At 41.7% G+C, this 18,521-nt stretch overlaps 1 protein-coding gene across 1 annotated transcript in view; it reads right to left on the bottom strand.

The window, feature by feature from the left end:
* The window catches only part of LOC118828900 (maestro heat-like repeat family member 5), a 97,394-nt gene extending 79,863 nt beyond the window's left edge, over nt 1-17,531 (bottom strand). Inside the window, exons 1-6 of the mRNA XM_036735787.1 lie at nt 17,429-17,531; nt 16,174-16,319; nt 13,114-13,242; nt 8,143-8,302; nt 4,275-4,327; nt 1,267-1,374 (exon numbers count right to left, since the gene is read on the bottom strand). Coding sequence (XP_036591682.1) covers nt 1,267-1,374; nt 4,275-4,327; nt 8,143-8,302; nt 13,114-13,242; nt 16,174-16,319; nt 17,429-17,531 — 699 coding nt within the window. The remainder of the gene's footprint in view (nt 1-1,266; nt 1,375-4,274; nt 4,328-8,142; nt 8,303-13,113; nt 13,243-16,173; nt 16,320-17,428) is intronic.
* Between the last annotated feature and the right edge of the window lie 990 nt (nt 17,532-18,521).

The following is an 18,521-nucleotide window of genomic DNA, read 5'->3' as shown; positions in this document are numbered from 1 at the left end:
AGCAGAGAGACCCAGAGGAAAGCATATTTTATTTCTTTGCTTCTTTTGCTTTTCTTTTTATTTCTGTCACTTTGTTTCTCCTCTCATTTTGTTTCTGTTACTTTTTTCCTTTCCCTTTCTCCCTTTCTTTCTCTTTCCTATTTCCTTTCTTTCTCTTTCATTCTCTTTCCTTTCTTCCCTTCCTTTTTTCCTTCCTGTCTTCCTTTTTGTCTTTCTTTCCCTCTTCATTCTTTCTCTTTCTTCTTTTCCTTCCTCCCTCCCTCCCTTCCTTCCTTCCTGATACGGCTAATGCGGGAATTTGTTTAGCATGACCATACATATATGTAATTTTTTTTTGCCTTCTCAATGGTTTGTGGAGGGGGAAGAAACAGGGAGAGAATTCAGAACTGAAAACAAAATAAAATTGAATTTAAAAAATGAAGAGAAGAAAAGGAAGGTCAAAAAGATGCACACAGATAAGAAAGACAGCTTTGAAAGTTACCAGTTGAATCTGCTTTAAAAGAAAAGCAAGTTTTGCATTATAGAGGACTGCAGTTTCATGTATAATCCTTTTTATTTTGTTCTATTATGTATATGTAAATGCATTTTATATGGATTCAAATCAGAATTTTAATAAAAGGGAAAAAGGGAAGGTCTATTATTCTTGTAGTCAAACAACTTGGATTGAAGCCTTGGCTCTGATTGTTGCTGGTTGTGCCACCCTGAGCAGGATACTTTACCCTCCCTAGGTAGTCTGTTTCCTCATCTATAAAATTTCAGTCATGTTTGACTCTTTATGATCCCATTTAGGGTTTTCTTGGCAAAGTGGTTTGCCATTTCCTTCTCAAGCTTATTTTACAGATGAGGAAACTGAGGCAAATAGGGTTAAGTGACTTGCCTGGGGTCACACAGCTAGTGTCTGAGGTCAGATTTGAATTTAGGTCTTCCTTACTCTAGGCCCAGAGCTCTATCCACTGTGCCACCTAGCTGCCCATCTGTAAAATGGGGGACCTTTTATATATTATCACCCTATACGGACATTATGAGCAAAGTAGTTTTGTAAAACCCCAAATGCTTCATAATTATGAACTATAATGATATAATGTGATGGTTCCCCGCACCCCGCCCCCTCCGCATCAGAGATGGTTAAGTTGGAGGGTGGTCAATTTACTTTCCTTCCTGGTATGGATCATGGCATTAGGTGAACAGAGATACCATGTCCTCAGGTAGGGGAATAACAGGCAGTTAATGGTAGGGTGGAGAGAAGCAGAAATCTATGAAACAAACCTTTTCTGGATTTCGATCCACGTAAGTCCGGTCAGGTTTGGTGACAGCAAGCATTAGTGACTTTGCCCATCCATCTACTGTTAAGAACTGAACAGACCTGGCTCCTATCTGCAGACAGATATTAAGAAGTCATTGGGATGGCAAATTTGAATCTCTCCCCTTTCTGAGCTGGGTGGGAGGGAATCAAGGGCTCCCTTTTTGTTCTACCTCAATTAACACCTAGACATCTCCCCAAGCTTATGTTTTCAATCCCTTGAATTTTCATATTGCTCACTCTCTTGTCTTCACACCCACAATTCTACCCTTATATCTTTTAAATCCATGTTTTTTTTTTCCTGTTTGACACTTGGGAGAAGACCTTCTCAGTTTCTTCACATCCCAGTCACTGTCACAGCTAACAAAGGACACCTCCTACATGTATATGTAACCCTCTCTTCTACTATAAAAACATGAAGATATTATTGAGGGGATAGCTTGCTTTCTACAAGAAATATAGGATAGGATTCCCTTCATCCAGAGATGCAGTCCCAAGGAGTCCTGTGGACTAGATGGAGATAGATTATATTCTTTTCACATAATGGGGTAAGACTACCTTTATTCCAAACTAACTCCTGGGTGGCACAACTTCTAATGCAGATGGGAATTGTTTTACTTTTTGGGAGAAAAGAGAAACAGTTAGTTTGGAGATACATGATAAGAGGTCCATGAGCTTGTTTGACCAAAGTAATAGGTGAGGCATCAATCAGATTTTAGGGGATATTTTCTCTTGATTTTTCTTACTCTCTCCTTTTTTGCTGGCAAACCAGGAAGTAGCCTCTGGGCTGTGCCCTTGGTCTTTCCCTTCTGTATGACCATTAGGGAGGAGTGTGGTCTAACCTTGCTAGCTATCTTAGATCTGCTTAGATCTGGAGTTAAGTTTAGGAGAACAGGTCTGGTCACATTTTTTCCTTCCTCCCTCTCTTCCTCTCTTAATTTCCTCTTCCTCCTCTGCCCCCCCTTTTCTCTTTCTGTCTGTCCCTCCTTGTCTTTGTTTCTGTTTGTAGGTCTCATAGGTGATGGAAAGTCCACATGGCCTCATGTTCAGGCAGGCTCCACTGTTTCTATAATAGATATCATTACTAATCCATTGACATCTTCTTTCCAGTAATAATTATGACATATTTATAGATTATTATTAAGGATTCTATTTACATTAAAAAAGAATTATTTTTATAAATTGCATGCTTGTTTGTGAGCTAATCATCCATGTACTGGGTGTTCCAATTCCATTTTTCTCTTTCTTGGGCAAAATTGTGGATTTATTTTGTGGAGTTTAGTTTCCTGGTGTTCTGTGTCTAAACCTTAAGGTTCCAAGGCTTCAACAGATTTGGGGCATAGCAGACTCAGTAAGAGATAGTAGAAGGTTTTTTTTTTTTTTTTTGTGGGGATTCTCCTCTTAAAGCAGACCCAATGATGATAAGCTTCCTACTGGAAGCGTTCCGTAAGGGATCAGGTAAATACCTGCAGGGGGTGGGGCAGGGAAGAGATGCCTATTTGGGATGGAAGCTGGGTTAGGTGACCTCTAAGGTTCCTTCCAGCTGTAAGATTCTAGCATTCAGTTGTTGTTCCCCAAACCTAAGAGGAATGAGAAATGTGATAGAAGGAGATCTGGGGGAAAGCAGGTTTGAGCGAACAAAGTGGCTTGGCATTTTGGTGACTCATCTAGCCTGCTCAAGCCATCACTTTAGGGGGTTTGGTTAAAAGCTCCTAGTCCTACTTGTCGCCTTCACCCTTATGGGCTCCAGAGGTCCTGCATCTGCTGCCTACCCTGCCACGAATGATTCCTTCCTTCCTCATCTTCCACCAAATCTCACATCAGCCTTCATAGGTTTTCGTGTTTAAAGGATAGACATTTGGAAGAGAGCTTGGAAGTTATCTACTACAACAACATTATTTTGTAAATGGAGAAACTCGGGTCCAGAGAGAGGAAGCTCACCAGGGAGAGAGCTCCCTAGCAAAATTTGAACTCAGCTCTTCTGGCCTCAAATCCATCATTCTTTCTATTGAACCACAGCTCCTTTTTCTTTCAAAGCTCTGCTCAGCACTCACCTTGAACTCCAGGCCTTTTATTCAGCCACTTCTTCCTCTTTCAAATTTTATCCTCTACTCTCATGTCCCCATGTCCCCATCTTAAAGGTTTGAAAAATAGTTTACGTATTAACTCATCTGGTCCTCACAACCAGCCTGGGCAGCAGAGGCTGTTATTATTCCCTCATTTGAGACACGTTGGAATTCAGTGAATTGCCCAAGGTCACATAGCTTATGAGTAGAATTAGAACTCAGTACTTCCTGATTCCAAATTCAATGCTCTAATCACAATGGCATCTAGCTTCCTCATTCACAAAGCAGACTTTTGCACTGAACAAGTCAAGTCACAGTATTTTCTAGGTCCTTTGCCTCTGAAAGTCAGAAAATCATCTTTTTCTTCCACAGGCCCCCAAGGTCAATTCACAATTGCCAACTGTCTTTGACCCACGGAGCTATGGATGATGGAGTTTCTAGAAGACTGTTTTCATCATGAAGTATCAGAAGGAGCTCTGGATTTGGTGTCAGAGAGGCCAGGGTCCAACTTTCATCTCTGAGGCAGCTTGGTAGCACAGTGGACAGAGCACAGCTCTTGAAATCAGGAAGACTTGAGTAAAAATAAGTCATTTAGAGTAGTGAGATCCTGGGCAAGGAAGCAAATCTTTCTCAGCCTTAGTTTCCACATCCGTAAAATGGGAGTTGTTTTGAGGATCAATTAAAATAATGTGGTAAAATGCTTTGCAAACCTTAGGCACTGTATAAATGCTAGTTATTATTATCATTGTTGTGGTTGTCTGCATGACTATGTCACCACTCTGAACTTCAGTTTACTCCTCTGTAAAATGGATATAACACATGCAACACTCTCACAGAAGTGTTAATTATTATTATTGTCGACATCATTAACCATTCACCTTGGTATGTATGTGGTTAGCTTTTCCTACCTGAATCAGTTGTTCTTGCCAGTGATCTCTCTGTGTGGGAGTAAGGAGTTTATCTGTTGTAGAAAAACAGAAAAGATGCAGTGAGGACTGAGCAGAGATTGGACCTGCCTTAGATTGATCCCCATTTTCCCTGATACTCAATCCTCCATCCATTCATCCATCCAATTATCCACCCCTCCCTGCCTCCATCCCTCTAGTCAGTAACCATTTATTAAGTACCTTCTGTACTGTCTGCAATCACGCTAATAGCTAATATTTATATAGCACCTTAAGGTCTGCAAAGCACTTTACAGATGTCATCTCATTTGATCCTCAAGATGATCCTCAGAATTTGGTGCTATTATTACCCCCATTTTACAGATGAGGACACTGAGGTTGAGGGAGATTAAGTAACTCATTCAGGGTCACACAGCTGTTAAATGTCTGAGGTAAGATTTGAACTCAGATCTTCTTGAATCCAAGTCTAGCATTCTATCCATAGGGTCACCTAACTGCCTAGTTTATTGTAATTGACACTGGAAGGAGATAGGCAAAAGAAAGAAGATATGGTTCCTGCCCTCACGCAGCCTTCAGTCTGGTAGAGGGAACTAGATAATGTACTTGATGTGGGTAACAAATGCCATTTCCCTCGGCCACCATTCCAGCCTCCTCCACAGACTTAGAGAATCTGTGCCCTAGAATGTCTATTCTCTTCTTCCAATTTGACTCTGGCAGTTGATGTGGCATTTCAGTGGCAAAGATTTCACCCAAGGAGTCTGTACTCCTGTGACAGTATGAGGAGATAAGTCCAAAGGTGTGAATTCCTGGAGACTGGAAGTATTTAAATAGAGTCATAGATGTTTCTTGTAGAGGATGTCCTTGCTTTAGGTAGGGGTTGGACTGTATACATTCTATAAACTCGTGGAGGATTTCACTGTTTGTTCTGGGTGCCACATTTTTAGCAGACACAAGCTGGAAGTTAATCTAGAAGATAACAAATATGCCTGGAACTGGAGAGTCTGGGACCTCAGCCAAAGGTCCAATGCTATCCCAAGTAGGGCTTCAGGTATCAGGTCAAATGCCAAAGGGGACTGGGTCTCGGACGACAGGATTGCCAAAGAGCATGCTCCAAGGGGAAGATTTCTGATGGGTATGCCTCTTAGCATGCTGGGATATAGCTAGAGTGTGAGCCCTGTGTGGTTCGTGGGGACTCAGACCTTTGGCCCCAACTGCTCCCCCCAACCCCAAGCTCCCATGTTTAGAGAGGGAAAAAGTTGTACCAATGCTGTCCTCTAGCATCAAAAGATACTGGAGGGCTCCATCAGTTGGTACTTCTCCAGTTAAGTTTATCAAAGTTTTACATTTTGTTCCCTTCTAAATCCTTGCCCATCAGAGTTCCTGTATCTCCACTGATAAAATTCCCCTATCCCTGCCTCCTTCTCTCCATAATCCTATCACTGCATCAACTTTGACCTTACCATGCTCTAGTCCCTTTCCTCATCTGCCCTCCACTTTGTACTGCATGCTTTGGAATCTGAGTTTGACCATTAACAAATAACAATACCTACTGTTTACATAGTGTTAGAAGGTTTCCATAAATTATGGGAGGTAAGTGCTATCACTATCATTCCCATTTTACAGAGAGAGAAAATGAGGCTGAGTAAGGCTGTCAGTTTCTAAACATCATATATCTAGTACGTATCCTAGAAAAGATCCAAACCTATGTTTTGCCCAGGTTCACATGGCTGGCATACGTCCAAGAAGGGATCCAAACCCATAGTTTTCTGACTCCAAGTCAATTCCTCTGATACACTGTGCCACTTTGCCTCTCTTCATTCTAGAGTTCTACTCTCTCCCTTCTAAATCTATCCTTTGTTGCCAAACCCTCCATTCCTCCAGCTTACCACATCTGTTTCTGGCCTCATTTATTCCCTTTGCAGCTTTGACTCTAGACTCTTTTACTGGGTCAACTTCACCTTTTCCTGCAACCTTGAGTCCCTTTGTCCTCTTGTCTTCCTCACCAATGACCACCCCCCACCTCTATGCCAAACCCAAAATCACCCTACCCATTATCTGCCTTTTTCTGCTCATCCTATAGGTGCTGCCACATCTGCTCCTTCATGGATTGCATCCCCTATAAATCCAAATTATTGAATCCCAATGGGACCCTCATTGATGGAAGGAAAATCGTTTATACTTGTTTGCTTGCCCCATTCCTCTCAGTTGCTGGTCCCAAACTCCTCCTTTTCTCCTTAAACCTCTAATGTCACTCTTAGTTCTCTACCTCTCAACAGATGGCCTTGGCTTCTCACTTAATGAAGAAAATGGAGGCCATCCATCACAAAGTTCCTCATCTCTATTCCGTACCTCCAAGCCTCTCAATAATTTCATCCAATCCCTTACCCCTCTAAGGAAGAAGTGGTCCTCTTTTCCAAGGCTAGCCCCTCTACTTGTATAATTTCATTTCTTCTAAGACATGAGATAATATTTATAAATGAGATAATATTTGTAAAGCACTTAGCAGCCTTCTTATTCTCCTCTCTCCTCTCCTCTACTCCCCTCTCCCCTCCCCTCCCTTCCCTTTTCCTCTCCTCTTCCCTCATCTTCTCTACTCCCTCTCCTCCCCTCTTCTCTCTTCTCCACTCCTTTTTCCTTTCCCCTCCTCTCCTCTTCTCTACCCCTCTCTCCATTTTCCTCATATATGTACTGGCTCCTTCCTAACTGCCGATGAATATTCTCAGGTCTATTTCATTCTTAAAATACCCTTAATGCTGCTATTACCTTAAGCTACCACCATAGATCTCCACCCTCCCTTTCAGTGCCAGATTCTTGTAGAGAATTGCTCACACTTTCTGCCCCCACTTCCTTACCACTCACTCACTCCTTAGTCCTTTTTTCAATCTGATTTCTGCTTCCTCTTATGTACCAAAAATCTTCTTCACCAAGGTTACCAAGGCTTTAACTGCTAAGCCCAATGGCCATTTCTTAGTCATCCCCCTACTTGACTTGCCTTTCTGTAGTCTGTGACACTGATAACCACTCCCTTCCTTTGGATACTCTCTTCTACCTTAGCTTGTGACACTGGTCTTCCTACCTCTCTGAACATTTCTTCTCAAACTTCTACTTCTCTGACTCTTCACCCATGTCTTGCCATCTAAGTATGATTGTTCCTCAAGATTTTGTCCTGAGCCTTCTCACCTTTATATTTATTCTCTTGAAGATTTTATTACCTTCCAGAGCAGGTGATGCCCAAATCTATATATTTAACCTCAATCATCCTCCTTAACTCCAGGCTTCCATTGCCTGCTTCCTGACTGATATCTCCTAATTGATGCTCCATCAACATCTCCAAACTCAACAGGTCCAAAATGGAATTAATTTCTCCCCTAAACCTGTCCCTTTTCCAAACTTCTTTTATATTTTCTGAGATATCACCATCCTCCCATTCACCCAAGTTCATCCTTGTCTCTTTCCTATTTATCACCACTTCTCTTTTCTGATACACTAATAGCTACCACTTATATAGCACTTACTTTGTGTCAGGAACTATGATAAGCACTTTACAATTATCTCATTGATCCTCAAAACAACCCTGGGAGGTAGGTGCTATAATTATCCACATTTTACAATTGAAGAAATTGAGGCAGACAGCCATTATATGACTTGTTCAGGGTCACATGGTCAGATTGGAGGCTAGATTTGAATTGAGGTCTTTCTGACTCCATGCCCAGCTAGCTACTATAATTAGCCATAATTCTGCAGAGGGTGATTGACAATGTGAACATCAAATCAGGGTTTTTGACCCTGGATTTTAGACCTGCCACCCTGTGGACTGAACATTGAACTCAGTGTATTGGGGACCATTGAAGTCACATAGGAAGAAGCAAACCATTGGTGGAGATGATGCCCATCACATAGAAAAGGCTGCGATGGGGGAAAATGCCAGTTAGGAAATCTTCCTCCAGCTTGCTGAACACTAGATTCCAAGAGTGTTTGCACATAGCCAAGAGCACGTTGCTGGCAGCATCCTGATAAATATCTTCTAGTTCCTAGGGCAGCAGAGGGGGAGGGGGAAAACCTGATTAAGACAAGCATGTGGGCCAGAAGTCTTATGTGGCAAATGATAGTCACTGAGCATCTAACATCATACACAGTATTTTATTGTTTTTGAAGTGAATTAGTCTTTTAATAATTGGACAGCAACTTACATTTTACATGTCAATCAAGACAAGTAAGTGAAATCCAAAAAATATTTTGAAAGCTTCTTTTTAGTCATCTAACTCTTAACAGCCTTTTTGCCACAGTGGCCTGCACATACCCATGTCAAATGCTCTTGGTAATTGACAATGGCAGGGTAGATAGTGAGAGAAAGTAGTAACTGTTTCGAATTAAATGACTAAAAAGAACCTTTTTCTTCCATAAATGGGATAATTAGTCCCTAAGTAATTGAGGCTTGACAGTAACTTCCTTCATAGATGAATTCCTTGTTTACATAAATGCTATGGGCTCTGCCATTGTACACATCTTGGTGAACTTGGTCCTGACATCTGTGAATTATTCATTGATTTACCTAGAAACACACAGAACTGGCGGTTTACCTCTGTTCCTCAAGCTCTCATGGAACTTTTTTCCCTTGTCTAGTGCTGAAGGCTGTTGGTTATTTTGGGGGCTTTTAGAAGAATTCATTTTAATTTTACATACATACTTTTAGAAGAATAAATTTCTTGAATGATTTTCAAATTTTCCTACAAACATGATTATTTCTTAAGGCATATGGAAAAATCACAGGAATTATGTCATACCTCAGGACCCCCATCCCTGGGGCCCCTCCCTTCCGCTAATTAGAGAGGGTGGGAGGTGGGTTTCTGGGAGCTCTGCACATGTCCTCCATCATTTAAGGAGGTCACTCAGGGCATTTTCCTCATCGTTTTCCACTTAGCTGCTTTCCTGGACACTCCACCATCTCCAGAAACTCAGCAAGATGAAATCAACCCAGAAATTTACACCTGCTCAGATCATTTCCCCATCCCACCTGTGTGATATTATTGTACTAGGCTATTCCCTGCTTCCACATTCTGTTTTTATGTATATTCTCCCCCATTAGACGGTGAGCTCCTTGAGGGCAGTGATAGCCTTATGCCTTTCTTTGTATCCCATGCTTAGGACAATGCCTGGTGCATAATAAATATTCACAGTATTTTCTATGTGCTATCTGTATAGTACACACATCTCTGTAGTCAATCAGCAAATATTTATTGAGCATCTACTATGTGCCAGGCCACTGTGCCAGACTCTGGAGACACAAAGATAAACGTAAAAGAGTCTCTGTCTATGGAGAATTTACATTCTAAAGACAGAGACAACATGCACATATAGAAATGTCTACAGAACAAATGCCAAATAAATATAAAGTAGTCAAATAGAAGGATGTTATTGGAGAAGGAGGGCATCACTGGCAGCTGGTGGGCATCAGCAAAGACTTTGGGTAGAATAGGGCATATAAGCACCCTTTAAGGGTGCTGTAGAGATAGCTATGGGATACAGCAGGCAGAGCACCAGGCTTGGAGTTAGGAAGACCTGAGTTCAGATTCAGCCTCAGGTACTTACTAGTTATGTGACCTTGACTAAGACACTTACATTCTGACTTCCTCAGTCTCCTCATCTATAAAATGGGGATAATAACAGGATCTACCCTCCCAGAGTTGTCATGAGGATCAAATGAGATTATATTTGTAAAGCACTTAGCACAATGTCTGGCACATAGTAGGCTCTATATAAATGTTAGCTATTGGTATTATGATTATTCTATGAGATAGAAATGATGATATATTATTACTATGTATATAATCCTTCTCCGAAAAGACATTATGGCATAGACTTGGAGTCAGAGGACCCAGTGTTGCGTCTCACATCTCTGACGTATACTGGCTGTGTGACTGTGGGCATGTCCTTTAGAGTTGCAGTGTCACAACTACCCTTCTAAAACAATTAAGTTGCAGAACAGATGTTGAGAGAATTCTGTCTTGGAAAGAGAATTTCCTCATCAGAAGTTCCCAATGCTAATTCAAAGGTCTGGACAACACACACACACAGACACACACACACACACACACACACACACAGACACACACACACACACACTACCATTGTACAGATGAGAAAACTGTGGCCCATGACCATTATTGGTACGAGTGAGGTAGCTATGGGGTCTCACTGCTTTCTAAGGCCAGCCACGGAGAGAGACTTCTCCATCATCTTAATATGCATCCATATTCAAGGAAGATGTTAAATTGTCTCAGTCAGAAAGAGCTAGGGTGGCTTTGTGCGAAGAACACCAGCCAGGAAAGAGTTTCTTACATAGGACTGGATCTGGAGTTCATTTCACTGGATGGCTGCATTGTAGTGGAGAGGACCCTATAGCACCCTTAGGTCAGAGAACATTTGTTCATGTCTTGATTCTGACACATTTGTTGGTCATGGAGTGATGTGTGAGTCATTTTACTTCTTTGAGATTCGGTCTATTCCTCCGTAAAATAGGGATAGTATACTCATCCTATATCCCCTACGGGACTGTGGTTTGGATAATGTTTTGTAAACCTTCAAAGTATCTGCAAATGTGAATGATTATAATTATTTCTAATATTACTATTATTAGGTATTACCATTATTACTAATTACTATTACTGCTACTATGTCTTGTTCAGTCATTTCAGTTTGTTCAGTAAATTCATGACCCCAATTTGGGGTTTTCTTGGCAATGATACTGGAGTGGTTTGCCATTTCCTTCTCCCCTTCATTTTACAGTTGAGGAAACTGAGGCAAACAGGGTTAAGTGACTTGCTCAAGGTCACACAGCTAGTGTCTGAGGCTGAATTTGAACTCAGGAAGATCCGTCTTCCAGACCTGGTACTCTTCTCTTACGCTACCTAGCATACCTACTGCTACTGCTATCACCACTACCATTACCACCACCACTACTACTATTACTGGTATGTTACTTTAAACAAGTCATTATCATTTCTATGCTACCTACTTCACAGCACACACCCTTGTTAGGGGAGAGAGAGAGAGAGAATAGGTGATTTGTTTCTCAATGTAAAGAATAGTTATAATTATTTAAGTAATTTATAATTTAAGTAAATTTAAGTAAAATATTTATTAAGCTCCTACTATATTAGGTACTACAGGAGATACAAAGCTTAGATAGGATATGTTCCTTCTCTCATGGAGCTAACTGTATGATGGAGGGTATGACACTATATGTGCAATACAGGATGACTATACTACAAATGTACATGCCAGGTGCATTTGAAACATTCATAGTGCTATCCAAGCTCTGAGGGGGCAAAGAAAGGTTGGGAAGGCTTCTCTGAAGTTGGCATCTGGGTTTTGATGCAGGGGTGGGATTTCAGTAGGTGCAGAGAAGGATAAATAGATTGCAAGGACAGAGAATAATTTGAGCAAAGGTACAGAAATGAGAAAGTGTACTGCATTTAGGGGCCAGAGGGTGGTCCAGTGAACCAGACCATAGGGTATGAGGAAAGAAGAGAATTATGACATCAGACTGGAAAGGTAGGGCACCAGATTGTGGAAAGCCTTGAATGTCAGGCTAAAGAGTGTTTGGGATTTCCTCTGTAGTAATAGGGAGTCAGTCACTCAAGGATTTTGAGCATGTCCGTGACATCAGTAAATTTAGTCTGGCAGCATATGAAGGACTAGAGGTAAAAGAGGGTGGAGATAGGCAGGGCTGCTGGGATGCTATTGTAGAATAGTCCAGGCTTGTACCAGGATGGTGACAAAGGGAATAAGGAGGAAGAAGGGATATGGCACAGAGATATGGCATAGCTTGGTAACTGAATGGATATGAGGGATGAGGGGGTAGGGTCAGTGATGAGAATTTTAAGATTTCCACTATGGCAGTCTGAGCAAACAATGATGTCACTGACAGAAATAGTGAAGTGAGGAAGACCAGCTTTGGGGACATACAAATCAGACATTTAATTTGACACAAGCCCTCACTTTGAATATCTGAAGGATTGTAATGTGGAAAGATGATTAGATTTGTTCTTCTTGGCTCCCAAAGGAAACAAACTCAGGGGCTAAGAATGGAAGTTACAAGAGGTTCAATAAACAGTAGGAGCTGAAATGGAATAGATTGGCCATTATTCATAATTGGGTGTATGTAGCCATGGACTTTTGTTGCAAGACTCCATTACCAATGTAGGGGGCAGGACAAGAGAGGATTCCCTTCTACCCGCACCCCCTTTGTTCAGTAATCTGTCTCTTCCTTGCCTAGGTTATCTAAAATTTCTATAGTGCTTTAAACTAGTTTATAGACCTGTTTTCTCAAGTATCCTAATGGTTATGTAGTACAGGTCTCATGATCCTATTTTACCAATTCTGGAAACTGAAGCTGAGAGATGAGGTTAGCCGTTCAAAGTCATTTATAAGCCAAGTAGTTGGAAACCTTCCTTCATTCTTGCTCTTAGCAACAGCCTTCTTGGGACCTCACTCAGAATATATTTATCGTGTAATGGTAGGCATAGACTGTAGGCTGCCTTAGAATAGACTGTTTCTTATTAAAATTTTATATTCCAAAAGCCATGTTCAACATACAGTAGGTGCTTAATAAGTGAATTTGAGCCCAAGTCTAGTGATTGTGAGTCCAGGTGTGTGAGTGAGTGTGTGTGTGTGCGTGTGCTTGCGTGCGTGCATGTGTGCGTGTGCATGTGCGTGTGTGTGTGTGTGTGTGTGTGTGTGTGTGTGTGTGTGTATGACTGCATGAGTATGTTTTAGATGAAGGAGAGACTTTCTGTTTTCAAAGGTCCCAGGTCAAACCTCTTACAGAAAAGGTCCTTACCGTGGTCTTGGTCATGTTTTCCAAAGCAAGCCCAATAAATCTTTCTCCCCAGTCATTCTGGATATATGGAGCATCAAGGATGATGCTCTCAAGGACCTGGAATAATCGGTACCTGTGCTTGGCAGAAAGCTGTAAGTGACAGAGAGAAAAGAGTCACTAATGAACAGAAATGTGGCTTGATGAGGGGGAGATTGGAAATGACTTTAAACATCAGTGACTGACTTCTGGGTAAGATTTGAAGGGCTCTGGGGAAAGCTCCTCATGCCCCAAACTTCTCTCCCACTAGTTAGACGTGCCCACCATTGTAATTTATTACAGAGTACTGGATTTGGTCAAGAGACATGGGTTTGAGCTCTATGTCTGGTTCTTGTGATTGAGATCTAAGTTACTTCATCTGTAAACTTGGAATAATAAGTTTAAGATGCCATGGAATAATTTCTTGTCATTAGTGGTCTGCACCTGTGTTTTCATCGGTAGATGAAGGAAACCCTATCTATCGATGCACATTAGAAATTTCACTACAACTTGTAGTCTCTGCCTTCTCTAGTGAACCTGAGCATTAAATTCCTTTTGGGGAGTTCCAAACTCTTAGGTAGTACTGGGGAGGGAAGGAGAATTATGATGACTATTTATGGGTTATTGTGAGTCCTTTAGTTTGCTTACATTTTCCGTGGTATGGAATTAAAAGTTGTCCTGTGGCTGAAACATGTTGTTAGCTGGATGCTTGTACAGGGTCTAAATGACCTTTGACCCAATTGTGAGACCTATCCATGAGCTATAGAGATTTCTAGGGGCTACTATGATTGGGGACAAATGAGCCAAAGAATGCATTTTAAGAAGCTCCCAAGACAGAACAAGGTATGTATAAACCTAGAGCATGGGGCACTGGGCCATAGGTTACACATGACATGGGACACAGCTTATGGAGAGAGAGAGAGAGAGAGAGAGAGAGAGAGAGAGACAGAGACAGAGACAGAGACAGAGACAGACAGACACACAGAGAGAGAGAGAGAGTCAGACAGACAGACAGACAGACACACACACACACACACACACACACACAGAGAGAGAGAGAGAGAGAGAGAGAGAAAGAGAGAGAGAGAGAGAGAGAGAAAGGTGGTGACAAGCCAACCGAATGAACCAGAGTGAGTGGTGAATCCATTAAGGAGTAACCCTAAGCATCAAATAAATTGTACCATCCTGGGCAGCTAGTCTTCTCTGGCGTACTTATGATTGACACATTTATTAAGTACATCTGAATGTACTGTTTGTTCTCAAGTATAAAGGAATGCACCTCCAGGCATGAGGGAAGCAGTAGACAACTCACAACCAGACTTGTCCTAGCACAGCTGACCACTTTCTGCTTTGAACTTACATGGGCCATGGCGTAAAGAGGAAGGTAACAAGAATTTATTAAGTACCTACTGTGTGCCAGCCACTGTGCTATGCACTTTACAAATATTATTGCTTTGCTTCTCCCAACAACCCTGAGTGCTATTATTACCTCCGTTTTACAGCTGAGGAAACTGAAGCAGACAGAGGTTAAGTGACTTGCCCAGAATCTGAGACATAGCCCAGGGTCGAGACAGAAGACTAGAACCCAGAACAGCTAAGTCACAGATATGTGCATATCCTCAGTATATCCTTTGTTGGATATCAATAGTAGACTTGTTAGGTCAATTCTCTGAGAATAAGCTACATATATATATATATATATTTCTCTTCCTTGAATACATGAATGAGCTATTTCAAATTGTATTGAATAGTTACAAAATAGAGAGCTACACCAGGTCTGAGGGGGAAGGTTATTACCAAAGCAGGGGATTAGGGGAATCTTCCTAGAGGATGCAGCCTTTGAGTTGTAATTTAAAGGATGAGTGAGAAGGAAATGTTTTTCAATTTGAGACAGGAATATAGTTGAGACAGGTTGAATTTGAGGTGATAGTGTGATTGAAAATGCAGAGATGTTTTTTGTAGGCAAATGAAAGTGTGGGATCAGAGATCCTAAGTGGAAGGAGAATAACAGACAGGCATTAGAGACCAAGCAGTTGATCAGCAATCTCTTATTAAGTACTGAGAACAATGTTGTTGGGCACTGTGCTAGGCTCTATGGATCCAGAGACAAAATGAGAACCTGTCTCTGCTCTCAAAGAACTTAGGATCTAAGGTTAAGGAAATATGTTCATGTACCTACATATATATGTATATGTATGTATGTTATGTAACTACAAAATATGTACAACATAGTTTTGGGTGGAAAGTAGTGGTGGAGGAAGTGGAACAGAAAAGACTCCAGGTAGGAGAAGTCAACAACAAACATTAGAAGGAGGTATCTGTGCTGAGTCTTGAAGGAAATGAGGAATTCAAAGAGATGGAGGTGAAGGTGTGCCTCCTAGGCATGGGGTACATCCAGTGCAAAGCTACTGGGACAGGAGAGTTGTGAATCATGCGCATAGAGTGGGTAGTGAAAACTGGGGAAGTGAATGAGGTTGCTAAGGAAGAATATATATAGAGAAGAATGCTAATATCAGAACCACGGACAGCACCAACATTAAGGACATGGGAAGAGAAGACCACTAAAAAGATGGAAAAAAAACCTGAGACCTAAGAGAACTGAAGTGATTTGCTTATGGTGACATAGCTAATAAATGAGGAATGAGGGCTTGGTCCAGGCCTTCTGACTCAAAGGCTAATGCTCATTCCACGAGTCACTGTCTAGAGGTCCCTCATCTAGGTGATAAACCATGTGAGAACAGTGACTTGCCTGCTTTTGCCATGTCCTACATAATACCTTGCACATAGTTTCATTCCCAATGGGCAAATGCTGACATGAAACCAGATTAATGATTACAGTTGGAAGAGAACTTAAAGATTAAGTGGTGGGTCACTCCTCATTTATCAGAATCAAAATCCAAGGCTCTGCAAGGGGAAGAAATTTGTTCAAGGCCACACAGTAAGCCTATGGTAAAGCTATGAGTACTATCTCGGTCCCTCCTGATTTTCCAAGCCTGCCTGGGCCAAGCTGCCTCTCTTAAAATGACTCCATTTCAAGGTTCCTACCTCTAAGTTGTCCACAAAGTAATCGTTGATGGTCTCCAGTACCATATTCTGTTCCATCTTAGCCATGTTGTTGAGTTTCTTGGTTACTATTTTCACTCGAGGGATGTCAGAACTCCCCAAGTCTCGTAGAAGCTTAAAACAGATGGCTAAAGTGGACAAGACAAGATAGAAAGGAACAGGGGAATTGAGGAATGACTAAACAAATTATGGCCCATACATCTAATGGGATACTATTGTACTTTGTTTTATTGGTAGATTCTTAGAGCTAGCAAGGACCATAGTTCAATGTTCTCCTCTCATAGATGGGGAAAGTGACACAGAGAAATGACTTAGTTGAGGTCACATAATGAGCTAGTACTGAGACTAGAACCCAGGTCTTCTGACCCCTAGAACTAAGGGCTCTTTGAACTATACTTTCCTGATCTCCCAGCTCTACTCCGGGTTTAGAAGCTAAAACCACTGTTGCTCACTCAGAGCTGTCTGGTGTTCTCTCACTCTTCCATATTGTGAGTGATTGTGAGTGATTGTTCAACCACAGGCTCCCTTACTATGCTTTGGCCAGCATAGGAGTAGGTGGATATATTATCATTTTCCCTGAGTATCATTAATCCCTAGGATTAGCTATGGCTTTCATATCTACCAGAGATACTCCAGGTACTTCACATTCCATAGGAAGGGCCGAGGCCCCTCACTCCCCCTAGGAGGTCCTGGGGCCTCTCATATGCCCCAAGTTGGAGCACTTGGACCCTTTACCAAAGCTGTAACTAGAGTGGGGTGACAGTGGCATCAAAAGCACTGAAATTTAGAGAGAAAGTTTCTACTAGGTAACCTTCCCATCATCCCCTATTCCTTCTTGGGTGACAGCCTTCCCAAAAGCAGCCTCACAGTGTACTGAGATCCTGCTTCCTCTAATTTCCCCCACCCTCCTTCTACAGGATCTCTATATTTCCTGCCATGAGGTATTATCCAGGGTCTCTGCCTATGGAACTAATGTGTGGGCCTTCCCTCCACCAGAATTGGTCTCAGGACCCATGTGCTTGCCCCTCGGTGCCATTTTACATTGCTTGCCCTAAGTGGTTTAATTGTAAATTAGCCGTCTTTCCCTCATATCCCTGGGGTTCCTCATTCTCTGAGTATGGCTTGGCACTGAGGTTGGTATAGTCTCTCCCACTCTGTTACTATCTCCCATTTGGCTTCAGAACCTCGGGCACCAGGTGTGTGTTTATGTGGGGGTGACAGAAGATACCAGGCTCACCTGCATTGTATGCTTCCTCCATGAATATTTTGTGGTCTTGTGGTACAAAGGCTGCCTGATTACTCTTGGACTTTTTCAGTAAGATGCTGGTAGGTTTGACCATACCTTCCCCACAGATGAAATCTCTATGGATTGGTTTACTGGGTTTTCGGCTGGATGTTTTCCACTTTGAATTGAAGAGGGAAGATAATCTAAAGTAGTAAGTAGAGCAGTGGGTGTGTTAGCATCATGAACAGTGGTGGCAGAATGCATCTAGGCTCAGCATCAATGATGGGGCCATCAGGAGCTTCTGTTGCTCCTGTTTTAGGGAAAGCCAGCCTTGAGAGGAAGCAACATGTAGCAGAAGCAGCATTACTCTTGCACTTGGATGGCCTGGGTACCCCAGAGTTCCCACTGCTAGGCACATACCTCAAGAGGGCCAATAACAAAAACAGTCACACCCCCCTCGCTGCTCCCATAAAATATTAATAAAAATGCTTTTAGTGGTAGTAAAGAACTGGAAATAAAGTAGACCCTGGTCAACTGGGTAATCATTAGACAAAGAAACAAAGAATATGACAAATGCAGAGAAGCATGGGAATGCTTACAAGAACTGATACAAAGAAAAATAAGCGAACCCAGGAAAACTACTATAGAGTATGACAAATTCTAAATACATGGGAAGAACAACATAAGCAGCCAAAGTAGAATGCAGTGAAATTATAATGATTGAGTTTGGCCCCAAAGAAGAGTTATAAGACAGTATCTCCCTCTGCTCCTTTGCAAAACTGAGCAATCATGGGTATGGGATAATGCAAATTATACCAGGCTTTTAAAAAATATGTTGTTTTGTTTTCAGAACTCCCTTCCTCCCTCACCTATTTTATCTTTCTTCATACATTTATTACATGGGATGGCTCTTTGGGATAGGATGGGAGGAGAAAGATACATTAAAAATATGGTTAATATAGGAACAAAAGCCATCAATAAAACTTTATTTAAAAAGAAACTAAGTCCTGGATACAAATCCTAACTCTGACCCTTAGTAGCTGTGGGGACTACTCTGGACAAGTTACTTAACTTTTTGAGGCTGAATTCAATAATCTATAATATG

This window comes from Trichosurus vulpecula, chromosome 1 (assembly GCF_011100635.1).
Source record: "Trichosurus vulpecula isolate mTriVul1 chromosome 1, mTriVul1.pri, whole genome shotgun sequence".
NCBI lineage: Eukaryota > Metazoa > Chordata > Mammalia > Diprotodontia > Phalangeridae > Trichosurus > Trichosurus vulpecula.
Note: the sequence above shows the minus strand (reverse complement) of the source record. Positions and strands in the feature narration are given on the sequence as shown.